The following is a 20,806-nucleotide window of genomic DNA, read 5'->3' as shown; positions in this document are numbered from 1 at the left end:
CTGTTTGTCCCGGTCTTCCAAAAGGATTGTTAGGTGCCTATGGTCATTGTTGTGATTTTCACAAAGCATTATCAAAATATCAGCAAAGCACAGAGCAGGGGACCAGCTATATAATTCTTTCAAGCAGTGAATGCATTTTAAGTCTCCTTTTCACTCTCCAAATACATAGTTATTTTCAGTGATGATCTGCACTTGTAATAATATTGTCTCGTACAAGTGCTATAGGAGGAAAAAAATCAAAGTACTGAACTAAGAGGAGATAAATCTGAGGAAATACATTTAAAATTTCAGTGGCTACATAAATCTGCTGGAGACCTTCCCTATTAATCTAGCTTTTCCAAAACCAGCTGAGCTATGTCTGTTAGATATTACTGTGCTAGTTGGGAACACAGAAATATTGGCTGGTGTGAACAACTAATAAACTTTTCTATGCTTAAGGTATTCACTGATTAAACAAATAATTTGTTGTTCTGATAGTGCAGAAGTACTGACCAAAGGCAAACTGCAACCCACCTAACCCACCCAGTCTCATAACATTTTATCAAAGTTTTCTTTCTGCCATTGAAAAGGGATGGAGATCAGATGCCTTTCTTAATCTCTCTTTTTCCCAGAAGCAAATCCAATTCCTGTTTAACACATGTAACAATAACATGTCCCATATGTGTTTTGCCCTTTGTTGCAACTGTTTTTTCTGACTTGTCTGAATAGCTCTGCCTCTTATTTTTTTCAGTTTTAGATTATCTTCTACTGGTTTGCTCTGCCACATCAATAACAATTCCAAAAACATCTGCTAGCCCTCTGCAAAGAATAGTTTATTTTAACTTTAGTAATGCTAAAGCTGTTCAACATTTTTACATCAGAAGCATTTTTTACAGAAAGTAAGGTATAAAAGAGAATATATTATTTTTATTTTTTTTTTCCACTTTTTCCATAAGACTAGATTTTGTTTTCTTTAGGAGTGTAAATAGATATAGGAATTCAATTTCATTATCAGATTAAAAAACCTCCTCTCTAAATTTTTTTCAAGCATCTCATCTTTGACAGATACCATTCTTGCAGAGGGCTCCCCTTTTTGAAAAGAGTAATACACACACCTGGTGTGAGAACTGGGACATAGCAAATGCTATATATCTTAGACGTTATCATCTGTTGGTATGTTTTCTTTTATATTACAGTTAACACATTAAACTAGCAGCATGGCTGACATTTCTGTCTTGTTTTGCATTGGCTGTTGGGTTTTGTGATTTTTTTTCTGCAATGAAAGCTGTTCTTTGTTGCTTGGCACATTTTTGCAATTTACATTTTCTCATAGTTTGTCGTACATTGGTTTTTAATGTAAATTGGAAGTTAACAAAAAATAAAGTTCTTTTTAATCAGGTTTGATGTCTGATCAAACCAATATGTCCATGTATCCATACACACAAGCTTTACAAAGGCCTGTTTTAAATCTAGCAGTTCTGTTATTTAGTATAAACAGAACCTAATGAAACAATTTAGGGTTGAGTCTCATGCTTGCCCTTACAATATAGTTGAGAATTTAAACTCAAGCTTTAGGCCATATTTTGCTTTACACATTCCAACACTGAGATCATCATTTCACTTAAAATCTTAACTTTGGGGGGCAAATTCCACTCAGATTTATATTTGTAGATTTTGGTATCTGTAAATAATTTAATTTAGCTGTTCAGTCTGCAGCAGGAGAGCCTTATGATTCCCTCTTGACAGGTTATTATTTAGAAAATGAAGTTAAAAATAAATTAGTTCAAATGCATTTTGGCAATACATACACAGTCTGTACAAAAATCGTATGAATTGTGCAAGTTATAAATTTACAAAGAAAGTAAATACCAATAAAGTACCATTCTTTGGTCTGACACATGCTTCTTTGCAAAAACTACAACCATCAATTTTTCTGTCCAAACATACTGGAGCTACCTGGTGAGGCAGAGATTTTTCTTGTTATATTAGAAGGCATTTTTTTCCTCTAAAGCAATTTTATTATCTGATGCTTGCAAGAAAATTTTCAAGTCTAATCAGATTTATAAAAATCAAAAGCAACAGTCTTACAAGTGTGGAAAAGAAAAATACCTGGAGTTTTAGGTGTTCTCAGATTAGGAGTGGAATAGATGAGTCTCTAAATCCAAATCCTCTTCTTAAAACTAAGACTTAAAATTGCTCAGATTTGTCTTTTCATGGATTTTGCCACTTCACCATGCATTTTCATTATCTGTTTTTTTAGTATTTTAAAAAGATAAAATTACTCATGTGTGCAGTTATCACACAAGGTGTGGTTTGCGTACGTTCTTCCAATACCTGATCAGGTAACTTTCCACTTTTAGGTTCTTGAAATATTCATGAAAACTCTGTATGACAGCAATTTTTAACATGTCATGTTATGTCTCTTCAGTGTTCAGTCCCACCTACGCTCATTAAGTACCATCCAAAGTTAAGAGGCAGACTGGGTTTTTTCTCCAGGTCTATATAGCCTGTGTTTGTTGTATACAGTGCATAAGTAGCCATCTAAAAAGAAAGTCATAGGGTTTATCCACATCTGTCAAAAGAAAGTAGAACTTAGTGTAGCTCATGGTTTGCCAGTTAAGATAGGCTTGGAGTGTTTAACCTGTGATTTTTGTCATCAGTGTATTTTTCTCTAATAATACAAGACTGTAATGTTATCATTCCTGGATGTACTTTTACATTTGCAGGATCCCTGTTAACATTTGTTACCTTGCTAGCTTTTACCATTCCTAAACCTGTTCAGATGTGGTAAGTTAGAGCATCAAGAGGAGGAGGAGCTCAGACCACTAAAAGACTTTTTTATTATTTATAAGACAGAAAGGATTATTTAGCAGTGATGTCCACTTACCCAGGGACCTATGACAATTAAGAGTTAAAAATAATGTAGTTCATGACCTTGAGATTTTGGCAATTTATAAAGGCATTTGTAATTCACCAGTCATTAGTCTTCCACTTAAGTGCCCCTGCACTCATAACTGAGACCCAAATGCTTTGAGCTCACTCCTGTTACTATTATGCTTTAATAGTTACAGGTGTCTGTAGTTCCTTGTTTTTCAAAAACATGCTTAGGACACAGCAATGTGTGTAGTCATTCCTCAGAGATGTGCACAAACAGCCTTTGGCATTCTGAAACAAAACTGTTCCATCATTATCTCAGTTTGGAGGTTACTTAGCAATTGGGTGGGGGGGGGGGGGGGGGGGTGGTGGTGTTATGCTCACTTGACCAGACTAATGGCAGTACAGCATTTAGACAGATTCCTGTATAAGTTTCCTGACTGAATCCAGTGGCACAGGACTAGACCAAAATTTGCTCCTGTACTGGAGCTTGAAAGACTTCTCTGTCACAGCTGTGTTTAGGCAAGAAGAAATTGTAAAAGTGGAAGTGTCATGGGTCATTTCACTGAGAACTGGTGCAGCCTTCTGGTCAGGCTGTCTTTGGTTCTGCATAGCTCTTTAGGGAGAGGGGCAAATAAAAGTTATTCCTATTTGTGATCATTCACAGTGATTACATATAGATAAAACCTGTGCAATGAGCCCAAGAACTATTTTCTCAGGGAGTCCATGATTGTCCTGTCAGCAGAAAAATCAAAGCTATTTTCTGGGAGAGGATGGCAGCTGTTTCTTGCTGGTCTAGGAACCGCCAGGGCACCTGCATGACCTTTACCTGCCTTACTTTCAATCCATCTTTAGTGTCGTGGTTTGGGCCTAACATGACAACAAAGAACCAGCCACGTGCAACTCCCCACACACACACACACACACACACACTGGGATGGGGAGGACAAAGGCCGGCTTGAAGCTCATGGGTTGAGACGTAGGGTAAGCAAAGTTCTTCAACAATTAAGTTCACGGGCAAACCAGACTCAACTTAGGGAAAAATAATTTAATTTCACACTCATCAAACACACGCAGGACACACACAGAGCAGGGCTTGCATATGTTACCCCACCCCTCCCTTCTTCCCGGGCCCAAATCACTTTGTTCCCGGTTTCTCTCCCTCCCTCCCCCCAGCAGCACAGGGGGACAGGGGATGGGGTTTGGAGTCACTTCACAGGCTGGTGGTTCTTGCTGCTCCTTCCTCCTCAGGAAGAAGGATTCCTTACAGTCCCATGGGAGAGAGTCCTCCATGAACCTCTCCTTCATGAGTCCTTCCCACGAGGTCCGGAGCTGCTCCAGCCTGGGCTTCCCACAGAGTCAGGGGCTGCTTCAGGAACAGCCACCTCCCCTGGCACCGGGGTCTTCCAGAGCTGCGTAATCCAAGTCCACTGGCAGCAAAATCCAAGTTCGCCATTCCTGGCGCCTTCAGGGAATGTTTCACCACATACCTCCATGGATGAAGAGGGACAGCCTGCCATCTCGCCATGGGTTGCAGGAAAACTTATGCTAGGGAACCTTCTTCCCCTTCTTCCTCACCAACCACCAGCACCTTTCTGCCTCTCCAGCTCAGCTTTTCCTAACTGCTCGCTCTTCTCAGCTCTTCTCTCAATTCTTTCGTATGTTAATGGCAGAGGCGCATCTGTTGTCTCTCTAATGGCTCCTTGGCTGGTTTTGGAGCAGGGGAAGCGTCTCAGCTTCTTACCGGAGCCACCGGTGGGGCTCCTCCCCCACTACCAAAAAAAACTACCAAACCAGCATGTTTAGGGATCCCCGTTTGGTAGTGAATACTTGACCTCATTCTCCCACCTCTCAGCACAAGACTATTTTGCAGCACACTGTGGACCTTGTTGAAAACATCCTCACAGTTAACTTACTGAACTACCTTTGTGTTTTTTATCAAATTGAAGTTTTTTCTGTAAAGTGCAATTTTCAGTAGACAGTTATTTGCTACTTTTCTCTCCGTGCTCCTTTTCTGTACTCATGTAGCTGCATGAGAGGGATCCTATGTCTCTTTTTGATCCTAGCTCAGTTCAACTGAGAAGGTCCAGGTAAGATCTACAGACTTTAAGTATAAAAAGAGACATAAAGTCTGTAGATCTTACCTGGACCTTCTGAGTTGAACTGAGCTAGGATCAAAGGCTGCAGAATAAAGTTGAGCATATAGGAGATACCTAATGTGTTGAGATTGCAGAGATAAGCAAGATCTTCTGATCAGCAAGTAACTTTATAATAAAGTGAACATTTATGTATTTTGAAAAAAAAAAAAAGCTATTAAAAAAGGTTAAAGCCTACCTCCAGGAGGGGAGAGGGATGCTCCTAGGAGTGTTAGGAGAGGTTTCTTGCAGCAGAGAGGCAAAGAGCCTAGGCAGTCTATACTTTTACCCAACCATCCTCTTCAGACAGTGAGAACTTGGGGCTGTGGGGCCACCGTGCTGAAGGCAAGCTCTATTGTTTGGCTGTCTAGGTTAGGTCACTCTGACAAGCAGAGAATAGTGTAGATGAATTCTATCCCAAGAGAAAAGGATCCAGAAAGAAGAGCTGGGGTTTGTTGTGACTTTTGTTTTTGTTCTGCTGTTCCTTTCTCTCCTCAAAGGATGAGGCAAGGGTGGTATTGCAAGACTTGACAAATATAAAACAGTTGTGTTCGCATACGCATGCCTATTTGCATGAATCTCCTTTTGTGTGTATGTATGTGTATTTCAGTTTGAAAAGTCATTGAAAACATGGTTTGAAAATAGAGAAATGAGAACATTGGAAGCAGATGCCAAAACTTTCTATTCATTCCAGCACATTGTTTTGAATTGTATGTTTGTATATGTCTAAATGGCATTACCTACTCAAAAATAGTCACTGTTCAACTTGAAAAGTGTCTTTCCTAGTTTTGATAATTTTTTTTTCCACTTCGACTAACTTTCTGTTCTGTCTTTCCTTCCTATTCTAAGTTCTCTATGATTCTTGAAACAGAAATTATGTCTGCAGCCCTAAGAATGCTGCACAACACCCACAGAATTTGCTTTATCTATCAGTCTGTCACTAATATTTTGAGACTCTAGCAAGACAGTAAAGGACTACCTCCCCCAACTGTCACTATACAGCTGTCCTTAACTGGACTGTGCCATACGAGTTCCCTTTGCAACCCTGGGGAAGAAAATTCTTGATGTTTGCCCTCACAAATCATTGCTGATGTGCTTATCTAAGACACCTTGCCATGAATGTGGACTGCTTTGTGATTAAAATGCCTGCCATTTCCCAGACTTCCCTTAAAATTGGTGTAAAACCTTTCATATTTATGAATATTTAATGCTTTCCAATTTTCTTGGCCAATGCCTATGTTTATTACACTATAAATATCCACTTTGGGGAATATTACTGGTTATATTGCTTGTGCTTTGGAAATACAGATAACTCTAGTGGCAAACTCTTAGTGCATTATCAGAAATAGCTGTGACTTGTGGGTAGGCCAAGCTCATGGATGGGAATGGTGAATAAACCCTACTGCTTAAGAGTGGTTCCCAGAAGTGATCTGACTCAGGCACTGTGCTGAGTCACAAATCCTCCTCTGCTTCCTCCTTGCAGAAAGAGTAGTTTTCTTCTGATCTATATTAGCAGAAAATAATTACCTCCCACGCCCTTGGCACTGACTTCAGTATGAAAATCTCTGTGTATGTATCAGGAGGCGGAGGAGATAGGGATGGAGATCAAAGTCCTCTCCTTTCCCTTTTATTTCTGCCCATTCCAGAAGGTCATTTGTATGAGGTCGTGCCTGCTCATACTCTTCACAGAATCACAAAATTGACAGAATTGGAAGGGAGCTGTAGAGATCACCTAGTTCAACTCTGCTGCTAAAGCAGGATCACCTAGAGCACATTACTCAGGACTGTATCCAGGTGGGTCTTGAATATCTCCAGAGAAGGAGACTCCACAACCCCCCTGAGCCTGTTCCACTGCTCTGTCACCCTCACAGTAAAGAAGTTTTTCTTCATATTTAAATGGAAATTCCTGTGTTCCTCTTGGTTTAGGCAACTCTATGGTGTAGGAAAAAAAAAAAAAATATATAGCTCTGCAAAGCCAAGGAAGGAGTAGACTCGGGATATGCTTTCTCAGAAGGTCTGGACTATTAGTATGACCAGAACAGGAAACCACCCTGTCCGGCAAACCAAGTTTGATCCAAAATTGAAGACACAAGAAAATGTGAGATAGAGCTGTGCTTGCAAATGCTCAAATTTATTTTTTTTTCTGAGACCAACCTGCCATTAGTTTCCTTGGATATGTCCCACAGTACAACACTGCCAAGTGCATTTTAGCAGCTGGGTCTGGAGCACTTTTGTGTGTGTGTGCATGTGTGCCATCTTGCTGAGCACTGGTCAAAATCCAAAAACGCTTGTAAGTACACGATGGGGTATGTAGGTAATCCCATTGCTTTAGGTGAAGACACTTAGGTGCTTAGAGATCACGCTCTTCAATAACTGCCTGAATAGATGATACAGCAAAAAGCCACTCTCTTTATTATCTTTCTCAGAGAAAAATACAGCACCATGTAACAGCTCTAAAACACCTGCAGCATCCCTAACTGTATTTCCCATAACTTTGAGAAATATCGGTGTTGTTCCTTGGTATAAGCACTTTTCCTTCTCTCTTCCCCATTCCCTCAATTCCCCAGCTGTGCTCTAAACCTTGGCTCGATGCAGTCCTCTAGAGGCTGAAAAGGGCTTGACCTGGTATAAAAAGCAATGTTATTCTGCATGTAATAAATATTTAAAATGTTTCATCAGTGTAAATAAATGCTAAATTCCGTGAGCCCAGGGAATGGCATTAACATGTTTTGTGTACTGAAACATTTATGGACTCAGTGTCAGCCAACAGAATGCAGCCAAGAGGTTTTGGGTTTTTTTAAAGGTAAACTGAAGTGCTTTGAAAATAAATACTAAGAGCTGTTTAAGGTCTTCAATTATTAACAGAAGACAAGCACGGGCTGAAAAACTGCACAGTCCCTTCTGTGGCACTATCCCTAACTTCTGTGCAGTTATCTCTTTGTCCATCGTGGAGTGAGCTCCTCAAGGCAGATGCTGTGCCTTCACAGGTATATATAGAGTGTCTAGCACGTGGAGAGAGCTTCCACGAATGATTAAATACATGTAGAATGCCACATATTTGAAAATCGTTGATATTTAATTGCCAGGACATAAGCTCAGGATGCTGAGTTTATGGTTGGCCAACGATGGCATTGCCACCCTCTGTAAAGCCATGTAAAAGCATAACTTTTCACTCTGCTCTGAGAAGGCAGTTATTGGCAGTGATGAGCTACTGAACACTGTTAGTTATGAATTAATGTGTTTGTCATGCAGTCCCCCAGTAGTGCAGTTGGGCTTTAAATCCAGGTTATTCCACTAATTAGCAAGCTTATATACATTACTGTTAAAGTGTACAGAGAGTTTCTAAAAGTTTAAAACCACTAACTATGCAGCAACTTCAGAAATGTTTTCTCAGAAGATGTTAACAAATACTGCTTGTAGAAGGGAAAGGGATAGAAGCACATCACCATGCTCCTGGCATTGCAGTCAAGCTTATTGCTGCAATATAGATGCTGCCAGTAAGTTACTTGACTATTCTCAGTTCAGGCAGCCACTTGCAAAATGAATAGGTGTTGCAAGGAATGCATGAGGAACCAGGCCTGGACAATCAAGAAAGTTGCTGTAGTAAAAAGGAGGGAAAACAGATAAAGAAGGATTAAAGGACTGGGGGGGAGCCATGGGTAGATGGAGCAGACAGGGACACTTTTAAAATTAAAAACCCATGTGTCAAAACACATCATATCAGTGTTCGGAAATCTGAGAGGTGCAGATCAGTGTCAGTGGATGATCAGATGCATTTCTGATCAGGATAGATATCCTCTTATATGCAGACACAAAGCCTCTTCTAACCAATGGTGAGAACTTCTATGCACTTCTACATGCTTATTCACTGTGCAGAGGAAAAAGGGCAGTTGAAGTGATAAAGAGATTACTTCTCTGTTCCGACTCATGCATACTCTTTTTCTCTGCACACTGGGACACACAGATATCACCCAAAATGGGTGCTTACAATACAGAGGCAATAGAGTCCCAGTTTTCCCTGATGCTGTCTCCATTGTACCACTGCACATCTTTGGCATTATCTCCCTCGTGGAGGTAAGGCTTGCACTCGTAGCAATGAGCTGTGCAGCAAATAATCATGATTAAATCAGAACGTCCAGGGGTCTGATCAGACTGAAAAGCTGGCTTCTGGATTTCAAGTAGGTGATGCCAATAACTGCCTTCCCACAGCAGAGTGAAAAGTTATGCTTTTACACAGCTTTACAGACGCTGGCAATGCCAACCAATAAATTGGTTTTAAACTTTTAGAAACTCTCTGTGCACTTTAGTGGTAATGTATGTAAGCTTGCTGATTAGTGGAATAATCTGGATTTAAAGCCAAACTGCAGTAGCAGGGTACTGCACAGCAAACTTATTGATTCATACTAGCAGTGTTCAGTTGCTCTTCACTTCTTGTTGTTCGGAGTTAGTTTATTATCCTTGAGAAGCTGAAGATCCTGTAAATCTTCTGATGGTACGTGTTCTCCCTGACTGTCTAAACACCTCATCATCTCATGTTTACAGTGCAAGACTTGGATATCACAAGGACTGTTTTTTTAATACAAAGGGCATAGGTTTGTGCAGATATTGTCTTCTCTGGACATTCCGTAGTACCCTGAAGCACTTTCATGGCATGGGTGATAATCAAGCCATATTTAAAATGAGAGAACTTTTTATTCATTATTGTGTCTGTTCTCACTGTCTTAGAGCACTGGGTATACTCTGTCATGAACATTAAAACAATTAATAATAATGATTAAGGGTAAATTACATAAGACCTGGTATTAAAACTCTCAACCTTGTAATCTTGGCTACATTTTGGATTAACGAGACTCCTAAAATCACTAAAATTATGGAGGTCTTTATTGCTTTTTTGTAGATTTATTCGAAGCTAAAAATATTTTAATCTGCAAAGTTTGTGGGTTTTTTTCAGGTTCACAGCCATCTGTAGTCTTTTAAATTTCTTGTATTGCTGTACATTGTTTGGGAGAAAGTGGGATATTGCTTTGATTTTCTGGTGACTGTTGCAGTCTCAACTGCTGTAAAGTATTGGAGTGATGTTGATATGGACTGTAATTCATTTTTTTATATCTTTAGAATTAGTAGATTGTATAAGGTGAGCATCTAGGGAAAAAGGTTGAATACCTCTTATAATCATGATAATGTTTTGTTTCCCAGAGACGTTGCTTATCCAGAGTACCTAGACATAAATGACTAAGCAGAACATCCCGCTCTTATATAGGATAAGTTTTGATCCTGTCAGTATTGTGCTTCATTTAAGGATCTCTTCGTGAAAGCCAGAATATTCCACACTGAATATCACTCCCTTTGGTTGAACTCTTTTAGCATAAACCATTAAGAGGTAATTGAACCAACTGCAGGCACCTGAACAAATGTTCTGACTAGAGGAATGCTAGCAGCCAGCTTTGCACTATTAGCAGGCAGTGAGTGAACTTGCTGGCTTGGTGGGTGATGCCACCTTTGGTTGCTTCTGCTGCATTCAATCATGGCTGGGGAGCAAACACAAAGTCTCCACTTTAGCTGTGAATTGGCAAGTGGATTGCCTGTGAGTGAAAGTGCTTGTCAGGTAATGTGTCATCCTTACAAGAAAGTATTCAAATACTTTTTTTTTTTTTCTTTTTTAAAGTAATAGAAATAAAAACCTGAGATTTTAGATGATAGATTTTAGAAGTTAATAGTTATCACAAAATCTCCTGGCAGATGTATAACAGGCATTTACAACTCAGATCACATTTTTAAAAAATCACAGCTAATATCAACTTCTCTGAGGAGATGACAGCATTTGCAGGAGACATTAATGACTTCTGGCTCTCAGTCATTGCAAAATCATGAGCTCATGCTTGCTCTGATCTGACTATTAGGCGACAGTAGAGTTCTAGATGTCTCTCAGTACTTCCAACATTAATAACTTGCCAGTGACAGTGGTTGCCATCACTGCTACCAGTGATAATAACTTTAAGACCTTCATAAATGTAAATCCTTAATAAATCTTATGTGGCTGGCTTTGTTGTTCTGGTTTTACAAATAGGGAGAAGGAGACAGAGAGAGATCCATGAATCTACAGCTTAAGTTAGCTGCATCTGAAGGTACAGCAGCTTTGCATTTAGGAAACTTTTCTACAAGTCACCTTCCCCGGGCTTTTCTAGAAATGTGGGGCTCACTCATTATTAGGGTGTACACTTAACAGCCTTAACAACCATGTGTAATAATATTTTGTTCATAACCCTTTCTGGGGACCTGGATAATCTTTATTATAGAGTGATCACTGGAATACTGGTACTGACTCTCCCTTTGTTCAGGCTGAAGTAAGGTCAGGTTGATCTGAAGTGCAGAGGGATCCTACGAGGTCCAGAATCTCTCAGTCAGTATAGGTTTGGTGGTCCTACTGTAGCTCAGGGTCTGCTTGAGACTGCCTTGACCATGGGGATATACCAGAATCAGAGCAGGGATAGGACTTCAGTTTGCCATCTTTCCCCATGCTCTTGAGTGCAGGTCTGTGGTACCTCAGCATTTGCTTCCTGTGTATCTCACTGTTGTACTTTTTCTGCCTCAGTTCTAGATGTTCTTTCTTTTTCCCATGCTTTAACTCACCTCATTACTCTCTGGGGATAACCTTAGGTCTAGTTTTCAAGAACAATCAGAATAGCTAATGTATTCCCTCCCCAAGGTTTTGGCATTTCAGTGACAGGTGAGGTAATATCTGTTTTACTTTAGTCTGTGATCCAGGCTGTGATGGTAAGTTTGTTAAATGTTGGGGATCTTCTAGAGGGAGGTGATCTGTAAGTGTATATCTTTACATCAGCAAGATAATGAGTTCAAGCAAGGGAGAACAAAATAAAAACGACATATTAATCTGTAATTTATAGCTTGTCTGAAGTTTGTCCACTTGCTGATAAGTGTTTCCTTCTGTTCTCTCTCCAGGTCTCCAGGTGGTTTTAAATTCAATTATCAAGGCCATGGTCCCTTTGTTGCATATTGCCCTGCTGGTGCTGTTTGTCATTATTATCTATGCCATCATTGGACTGGAGTTATTCATGGGGAAGATGCATAAAACCTGCTATCATGTGCAAGGGGGACTTATAGGTAAGGGGAACGCTATATTGTATGTACAAAGATGTTCTGAGGGAGACTTTCCCCTTGTATGATGGAGCATTTGTGCTGGCAGAGGAGATGGATGGCTGTCGCTCCCTGCTGCGCACCTGCCTGGGGTTTCAGAGTGGTGACTCCTTTGTTCTGCTTCTTGGATATGAATCACCTTTGATACAAAGAAACTGTCTCAAACAGGAAGAGTTTAGCTGGCTTATCTTGGGCACTCATTTGTTGGCTTGCCTGCAAAGGCTACAAGCAAAACTGTCAATTCCTGCTGAATACAGTAGTGGCCTTCTTAATGTGGGTTTTCGGCACTATAAGCCAGCTCGGGTCCTTTAACAAATCTCCCAGAGGCTCAAGCAACACTAAAGTAGTGATGATTTCACCACTAGCAAATTGAGCTGCAAAAGAGATGGCATCATGGAACATCTCTTACATTTTGTTACTAATCTTGTCCACAAATACATCTTAGTGTTAAACTGATATCACTGTAAAGGAATATCTACTTGAGGCCCAGAAGGGCGGCTTAATATTTTTTTTTCCTCTTTTTTTCTTTTTATTTTTTTTCCAATCACAAGCTGTGACTGTGGTTAGAAGTGCAGCTAATAAGAAAGCAAAAGTATATTGATGAGAAGAAACTTTTTGCACCAAATCCATCATGAAAGAACTTTCCAATTATTTACAGAAAGAAAAATTCACATTTCAAAATAATTCAGTTGTATTGTCACTCACCTAGCCATTTACTCCTTATCATTTGTTTTATCCATGTGGTGGTGGGTGCCAATGTCTAGGACCCAGTTCAGTTCGTAACCAAGAAAATGTTGTACAGCAGGAAATTGCTTCTGAAGTTCTATATTTCCTACTTTTATAGTATTGGCAGGTTTCATTTTCTGGAAAAGGATGCTAGAATTATAACAAATTGTCAGTCTGGGTTACATCTTCAAAGTGCATAAATCTTTCTCCGTACTGGCTATAATTATTATACATTACAGAATCTAATTCTAATATTGCTATTTCTGTCATGCTTTAAAGATCAGAGTGTGATCAGAACCTTTGGAAAATTAAAATTTTTTTGCCATGTAAGAAACAAACATAATTACCTGCTTCCTCACATAGGCATACCTGCACCTGTTAAAAATGTAGCAATAGGCACTGAAATCCATATATTTTAAAAATCCTATTGCAGCAATTTTTGTGCTTATAAAATGTTTTCTGTAGCATTTTCTATATATCAAAGCATCTAGGCAGGCTATTGTATGGGTTCTCATGTATTTGGTAACACCTGTACAGAGTAAGGGGTGGTTATTCAAGCAGTAGAGTCTTACAGTGCTTCTGAGTGCCACTGGGCTATTGATAATATGCCACAGCTTCTAAACTACAGAAGAGGAGAGCTCCGGAGACTTTCTCCTGTACTTTAGCAGTGGCCAAGACTGTATCAGCCTATCTCCAGAGCACTGAGGCCTGTCTGCTGCAGGGGTTCAACCTCCTTCAGCAAAGTGCCAGCCAGTGCTGCAGTTCCCTTCCCAGACTGACTCAGATGCCAGATGACTGCAGTATGAAAACACTGGTCATAGTGTATGGCCTAAAGAAATGTCATAGTCTTGATCTAATGTTCCCTCGCATGTTGAAAGACATTTTAGTTTTGACTGTAAAATTTGACAACTTGGCCATTGTTTTTACAAAACGAAAGTGGAGCACAATGAAGCATCCCTCTGCCTATTAAAATTAAGACAGTTTCTTGTGTATTCCTAGAGAAATCTGTCAAACTCATGGCAAAGTATCTTTGTGAAAATCAGATATCCTTCACTCGCTTATCAGGGTGTCGAATAGCAATTAGTTCCCTTCATCTCCGTTTTCTGCCTCCTCTCCTTTCAGATACACCTGCAGAAGATGATCCGTCTCCCTGTGCCCCCCAGTCTGCGCACGGGCGGCAGTGTCAGAACGGGACGGAGTGCAAGGCGGGCTGGGAGGGGCCGAAGCACGGCATCACCAACTTTGACAATTTTGCTTTTGCCATGCTGACAGTCTTTCAGTGCATCACGATGGAGGGCTGGACAGATGTACTGTACTGGGTACGTATCCGAAAATGATAAGCTGGAAGGCTTGCCTGTGTGCTCTGGCTGTGTTGAAACTTGGGGGCTTTGGCTTTCTTGCTTCTTCTATATAGCGAAAGCATGTTTGCTAGCATGGAGCTTTAACTAACTCAGAATACCAGTGGTTCAATGGGAGGGTTTTTCTGGAGCAGTTAAATGTAAACGATGACTTTCCATTAACAGTTTAAAGTTGAATGATGACATGTGGCTTATTGGTTTGGAGATCTGCAGCCTACCTTTGTTGAGCAGCATATCACGTAAAGACCCTCTCTGCAGGAGTGAAATATTCCCTACATCTTCAGATTACTGATGTAAAAGAGTTTGTGACAGACAACTGTGTGCTCTGTCCGTTACATTATTGTCACAAAGGCACTACACTGATCAGCTCACAGGTGTTTTATAAGAAAGGCCTCACAAATCCCTTTTCATGCCAGCACTACTCCTGATTATGACTTCTATCGTAATAGTATTAGAATAAATTCTCCTAACTCTGGTATTGGTATTGATTGTGATTACATGTTTAGCTGAAATATGATAGTATCTTTCATCTAAATACAGTCTCATCTTGTCCTTCACCCTAATTCTGGAATTTTCAATAGCCTTAGTTTCTACCTTGTAATTCCTGATGTGTTGGGAAGTTCACAGGAGCTAAAATCAGATTTAGCCTTCACCTGTAAATCAGATATAAACATGTTTCTGGATTTTGCTCTTGCCATCAACTTTTGAAGCAATATGCTAAGGCCCAGGACTTTAATTCACACAGAGTTCAGTCCTGTGTGTGTAAGGCTAATTCAGACTCTAACAACTTTGAAGACTGCCGTATTCTGACACCTGTTTCTGCTGAATGGTAGGGTGTGCTACAATGCATGATGGAATTTACCTGAAGAAGACCCAAAGCACACAAAAGTATGGTTTGGACTGAAGCAGCTTGCGCTGTTAATCAGTATCAGCTTCTCTTTTGAACATAAGCCTGAAGTTGCCTTCTACTCACCAGTGAGTTAGCATTTACAAGATTTCCTTTTGAAGATTTAATTTATCTACAATAGATAGTCTCTATGTGGAACAGCTAGCAGTTGTCTCTTTATCCTTGTAAATTAGGATTCGAATTTTGACTCTAGCTTCCTTCTAAAGCCTGAGATAAAGGGCAGAGATCAAACAACAGAAGAAGTCTGGGTCTCAGGGCACAAAAATTTCCTTTACTTGAAAATAGGGTATAGATTAATGAAATAATGGATGAGAACAGAAGTCAGAAAAGAAGCTGGGCGAAACTACTCCATGGCTCAGCTATGACTATATGTAATATACCTGTCTTTTTCTCGTATTTAGCTCCAGTCTTTGTGTGATTGAGAGGATTTACAGGTAGTTCTGGGGAATCAGGAGAGAGTAAAAGATATCAGAAATAGACATGAAAATAGTTTTGGCAGTGTACACCATTTAGTTTTGTGAAACCTATCCGCAAGTTACCATCATTTTCTCCAAAGGCACGTGTTATGACAGACCCTCCCAATCCCCACACTTTTGGGTTCATGCATCATTTGCATGACTGGATGTGAATCATTCAGGACTTAGTTATCAGCTGTTCAATAACAGGAGCCAAAAGCATATACTCACTGCTGAATGGTTTTCTACCATGACTGCTGCAGATGGTCTGATTTTTTTGTGGCATCCCGCAGCAACCTGAATTTTAGGTGTTGGTTTTTGTTTGGTATTCAGCCAGCTTTTTTCACTGTTTTTCTAAGCTGATCTTTTTTCTTTAGAGACAGTATGGTGAATTGAGACCTGAAATTAATACAGATTGATGGTCATTATTTTTAGGGACATTCATGTAGTTAGCCTTTTAGATTATGGTTCTGATAGAATGTTTGCTTTGTAAATGAAATAATATTTGCTATCACCAGTTCCCAGTTATTCCTAGACAAGACTACAAACAAGAGTAAGCACTGCAGATAAAATTTCAGTAAATGAGGAGGAGGAAATTTAGTTTGTAAAGAAAAAAAACATATCACCTGTATTTAAAGGCCATGAAATATGAAGTTTGGGTAAATACCGGAGCACCTGAGCTGACAGACACACTTGGTTAAGCTGCTGTGAACAGTTCAAAGAGTACTATTGTACTGTATGACTTTCTGCCTTTTTGGGTTATATTGTCCAAGTGGATAGAAGTCAGATCCAACCAGTGTTGGCTGTACGTGAAAGAAGGTATCTGAAATGAGATGCTTATTTCCTTCTGCATAGAGGTCTGTGCTACTCTGGAGGCAGATGGGCAATTACTAAAGGGCACATATGTAAGAAGCATTGTGGCTTTCACACTTACACCAGTAAAACCAGTCTCTAGCCATTTGCACTGTAATTTCATATGTGGGTGTTTCAAAGTGCATCTCGGGTGGTTTATACCATGAGCTTTATAGTCCATGAAAAGGGCATTCTAGCATAAGCTAGCTAGATGAAAAGGAAGAGAGTACTTGTGGATTGTACATAATAGAAATGATGCAACATTTCAATTTCTGAAAGTGAAGGAAGAATTTTAGTAAGTGGAGCAGGTTATAAATATATATTTTAAACTTAAGGTGAGCCACTGTTTCTTCAGTGAAGCCTGACTCATCTATAACTCTAGTCCCTGGCCATTGCCTTTTCAGCCACGGAAGAGTGGACTTGTCCTAGACAACACGTTGGGGGCTGCATCTTGACAAGAGTGTAGAGATAGGCTATTATCTTCTCAAGTAGATAACACTTTGAAAGATCTCCTGGATCCACAGTGAGGTCATGGAAATTAAAATTTTCTTAATTAGGAAATAAATCTGTTAGTTAATTAAATTAGAAATTCAGACTTAAAGATCCCCTCTCCCCAGCTACACCCTGAGACAGAGAGTTAGTTGTCTGGTTTTACACTGAAAAGAAAGTAAAGGTTAAAGAACAGTATAAGAAAATGTTGTCTGCAAATCAGACAGTTTTGCAGCTGAATATTTTAGGTGAAGATTTTCAGAAGTCATTCCTGAAACTTAATAATGTAAGCTAAGGGGTTAATATTAAAAATGCTGAGCATTCAAAGTTCAAGCAGACTTAGATTCTTAGCTGCTCTGCAATTCAGCTTAGATACCAAGGTTTAATCTGGGGTCCTGCTGGGGTCAGTGGCAAAATTTCAGTTAATTCCAAAAGGTCAGCATCTCACTTTCTAAAATCCCAATTCATAAAATCTCAGTCATACCGTTGAGGTTTTCCACATGCAATCACATGTACATGAGGACTTTCAGATGCCTATTCAGGGCTTTAGTGTCTGTTGTGGTAGTGTTCCAAGGACATACATGGGTATGTAGGGAGTTTTCTTTGCTCCCTCCTTAAATCTGAAAATAAGAGCCTGATCAAAAACTCAGCAGAACCACAGATAAAGCTCCGGGCTGAATTACTTGGCTGGAAGTGTTTAGGCAACAGAGCAATTCCCTTGGTCTGAATGTTTCTGTAAGTGTTTTTCAATTATATCTTCCTACTTTCTAAAACATAGCTTTTGAAAGGTACCTAGATCTCTGCATTCCTCTCAGTAGAAATGGAAGATCATTAACACATTTCAGCATGCTGCCCTGAAATATGTAGTAGTAATTTCATTAAACATATGTGTGTCTTGTGACACACTTTGCAAGGTTAAACCTGCATGTTTAAAAGCCAGAAATCTGTATGAAGTTCCACAAGCCCTTTCACAAACCCACTTAGTAGCTCTTCAGATTTCACCTTCATTTAGCTACTTCCTTCTTCATACTTCCCTTCATGCCTCCTTTGGCTTTTCAACTCTGTAGTGAAGATGTCTTCTATCTCATAGAGTACTACTTCCGAGCCTGTAATCCACACCATGACAAAAAGATAATCAAAGACAGGAAAGCCATTAACTTTTATTTCTGAGAAGGACTTGACATCAATAAGATCAATGCACTTTCCAGTCTCCTCTCTTGTGAGTACATAGGCTTCTTTTTAAATGTAAAAGAAAAAAGTGTTAGGGAAAACTGTTTGATGCTGCTACAGTGACAGGTAAGATGATTAATTACAAGGAGCCAAATTTCTAATGTGAAGTAACTGTATTGGACCAGATGAAAATCCATGCAAAATAACCTTGTTGACTGAAGAACTGTTATTTGTTGAAGGGAGCACTAAGTGTTTACAGGAGTGCATCACCTGTGCTACCTTAGTATCTTACAAGGTTTACTTTATCCCAGTCTTTCTGTCATGTGCAGTCAGTTTATAGAATCATTTCAGTAGACAGTCACCTCTTATGTCACATCATAATTTTTCCTATGCATTGTAGAAAGATTGAGCTTATTGTACTCAAAACTCTCTTTAATGTACAATCAACCAGCATTAGCAACTTGCAGGCACCAAGGCCCTTTTCTGAAGACCCCTCAATCTTGGAAACTTCCAGCAGCAGATGTGAGCCCAAGCATTACCAACTGAGTAATCTGGTATTTTGTAATCGGTCTCTGCTGCAGTCCCTTCCTTCTTATTGTCTTGTTGACTAAGGAGGAAGATTAATCACTGTGCAGTTTGTAACATCCTGGTTAAGTATTTGTAGGCATTTGTTGTATTCTCTTAATCTTTTTCTAATCTGAGCAGATTCAGTTCTTTCAACCTTCCATGATGGGGCTTCTTTTAATTACTTTTAATCAGGTTGTTAGTGTCCTTCAGGGGGAACTTCATTTCTGAGTTAAATGCAATTTGGACAGTGCCCTGTCCCTAGAAAGGCTTTCATCTTTTCATGAAATGTGCTTTCTGCAGCTGGATCCCTGTAACACCACATGCAAAACTGCCCACTGCAGCCTCCGTTTTACGTGTCTGGTCTCTCCACTCCCCTGCATCTAAGCAATTGTATATATACATGAAAAAAAGAGTGCAGAGCAAGTGCAAAACACAACCATATGTTGTTGCATTGAGCTATTCACACTGCTGGGTAGTGGAGAACCTGGTCCTGAAATGTTCTGCATACAGCTTGCCCACTTCCAGCTTGAATTCTAGGATTGTTGTAATTCTACTTGATCTGCTTGATGATTATTAATAATGAGCAGCCTTGAGCCTGCCATAGTTTTTGGAATATTGCCTTTGTCCCAAGTCATTTGAACAACACTTCAAAGTACTTGGTCGAGTCTCTGAAAATAACATTCAGTGCCTCCAGGGACAGTTTACCTCAAGGCTCTAACTGCAAACTGAAGAGTGTGGTATTATTCTACATGGACTAAAGCCAGGGCTGGATGAGATCCAGGGCACTAACCTGTCCCTGGAAGAGATGCATGAACTGGCACATAGTGAGCGGACTCTCTCAAATTTAACTTAACAGTCCTTGGTAGGCTTGCCCAGCCCCTAGGCAAGAAAACATTTTAGTAGTTTAAAACAGTGCAGTAGAACCACCACATTGTAGTGAGAGTCACAATGTAGGGAGAATGAATCAGTGGAAATGTTCAGAAACATCACATCCCCAGGGGCAGCAGAGAGTAGCATATATAGATACAGTGGGTTAAACAGGCTGCCCTGGAAGATCCTTCCATCTCTGAATCTATGAGATCATACTTCCAAGAGTCACTGAATGAGCTTGAAACTGGAGCTTACATTCACTCTTACAGTTCCCGTCATGAAATCAAAACAGAACAAACTGGAGAACAGGTATCATTGACTTTGCTGACAGCATTGACATATCTTGTGAGCTTTTCTCATCCCCCACAGCTTGTTGCAGCCAATGAGGAAGATGATGTGAGGAATACAGAGATATTGCCACAAAGTGGAAGACATTAAACGCAGAGCTGCAACCCCCAATTTTCGCCAGCTGTGTTTTTCCTTCTAATCCTTTATTCTTGCAGCACTAAGGCTTCAATTAGTAAGGCTTTCCACACAAGAGAATGATCTGATTCTAAGAATATATCTATGTCTACATGTTTCCATGGTGTTTATTCCCCATCCACCCCCACCCCTCCAAGAAAATGCTGGGGTTTAACTGTTGAGGGTTGAGAGGTTTTAATCATATTTTTGGCAGGGTTTTGCATGGATGTGAAAAATTTACAAAGAATAAGCACGCAAGTATGAGCAACCCAACTCTGTGATTGCAGAGGTTATTTCATCTCCATCTGCGGTAACAGTGGTGGGTAAGGGGAGAGGGCCCATAGTTCAGGGCACTGAAGGGCCACAGCAGTAATGCACTAAAAAAGCAGTGTCCCCAATTAATTTGTCTAAATGCTGACCTCAATCTGTGTTTTTTTTCTCGTGAACAATTGCACGTGCAACTGTCATGGTTGTCTGTGCTGCTTTCTTGAAAGTGAGTAACAGCAGTGACTTGCTGGTTGCCACCTGTCACAAAAACCTGCTTCCGAACACTTGTTCAATGCAAAATAGGCACTTACTGTGTGAAATGAAGTTTTTATGAGCCCTTCAGACCTCAGCTTTGGACCTCTCAGTCCTCTTTCTCTAGATGGGAAGAAATTCTCCATTAAAAATAAGGTTCTTTGGGTTGGTTATGGGGAGGTGTTAATGGAAACCCTCTGCCCGGTGCTCCTGCGTGGGAAGGACTTCTTTAATAGCCCTGTGTTTCTGTTGCCCTGTCTCTGTTCTTTCTTCTTTTGTTCTTCCTTA

The 20,806-nt window shown here is 40.0% G+C and overlaps 1 protein-coding gene across 1 annotated transcript in view; it reads left to right on the top strand.

Annotated features, from left to right (window-relative positions):
- Positions 1-20,806, top strand: part of CACNA1C (calcium voltage-gated channel subunit alpha1 C) — a 478,569-nt gene that overhangs the window by 295,212 nt on the left and 162,551 nt on the right. The window contains exons 6-7 of the mRNA XM_051608094.1: positions 11,949-12,110; positions 13,992-14,188. Coding sequence (XP_051464054.1) covers positions 11,949-12,110; positions 13,992-14,188 — 359 coding nt within the window. The remainder of the gene's footprint in view (positions 1-11,948; positions 12,111-13,991; positions 14,189-20,806) is intronic.

This window comes from Apus apus, chromosome 1 (assembly GCF_020740795.1).
Source record: "Apus apus isolate bApuApu2 chromosome 1, bApuApu2.pri.cur, whole genome shotgun sequence".
NCBI lineage: Eukaryota > Metazoa > Chordata > Aves > Apodiformes > Apodidae > Apus > Apus apus.
The sequence above is the reverse complement of the archived record's forward strand: the minus strand, read 5'-3'. Positions and strand labels throughout refer to the sequence as shown.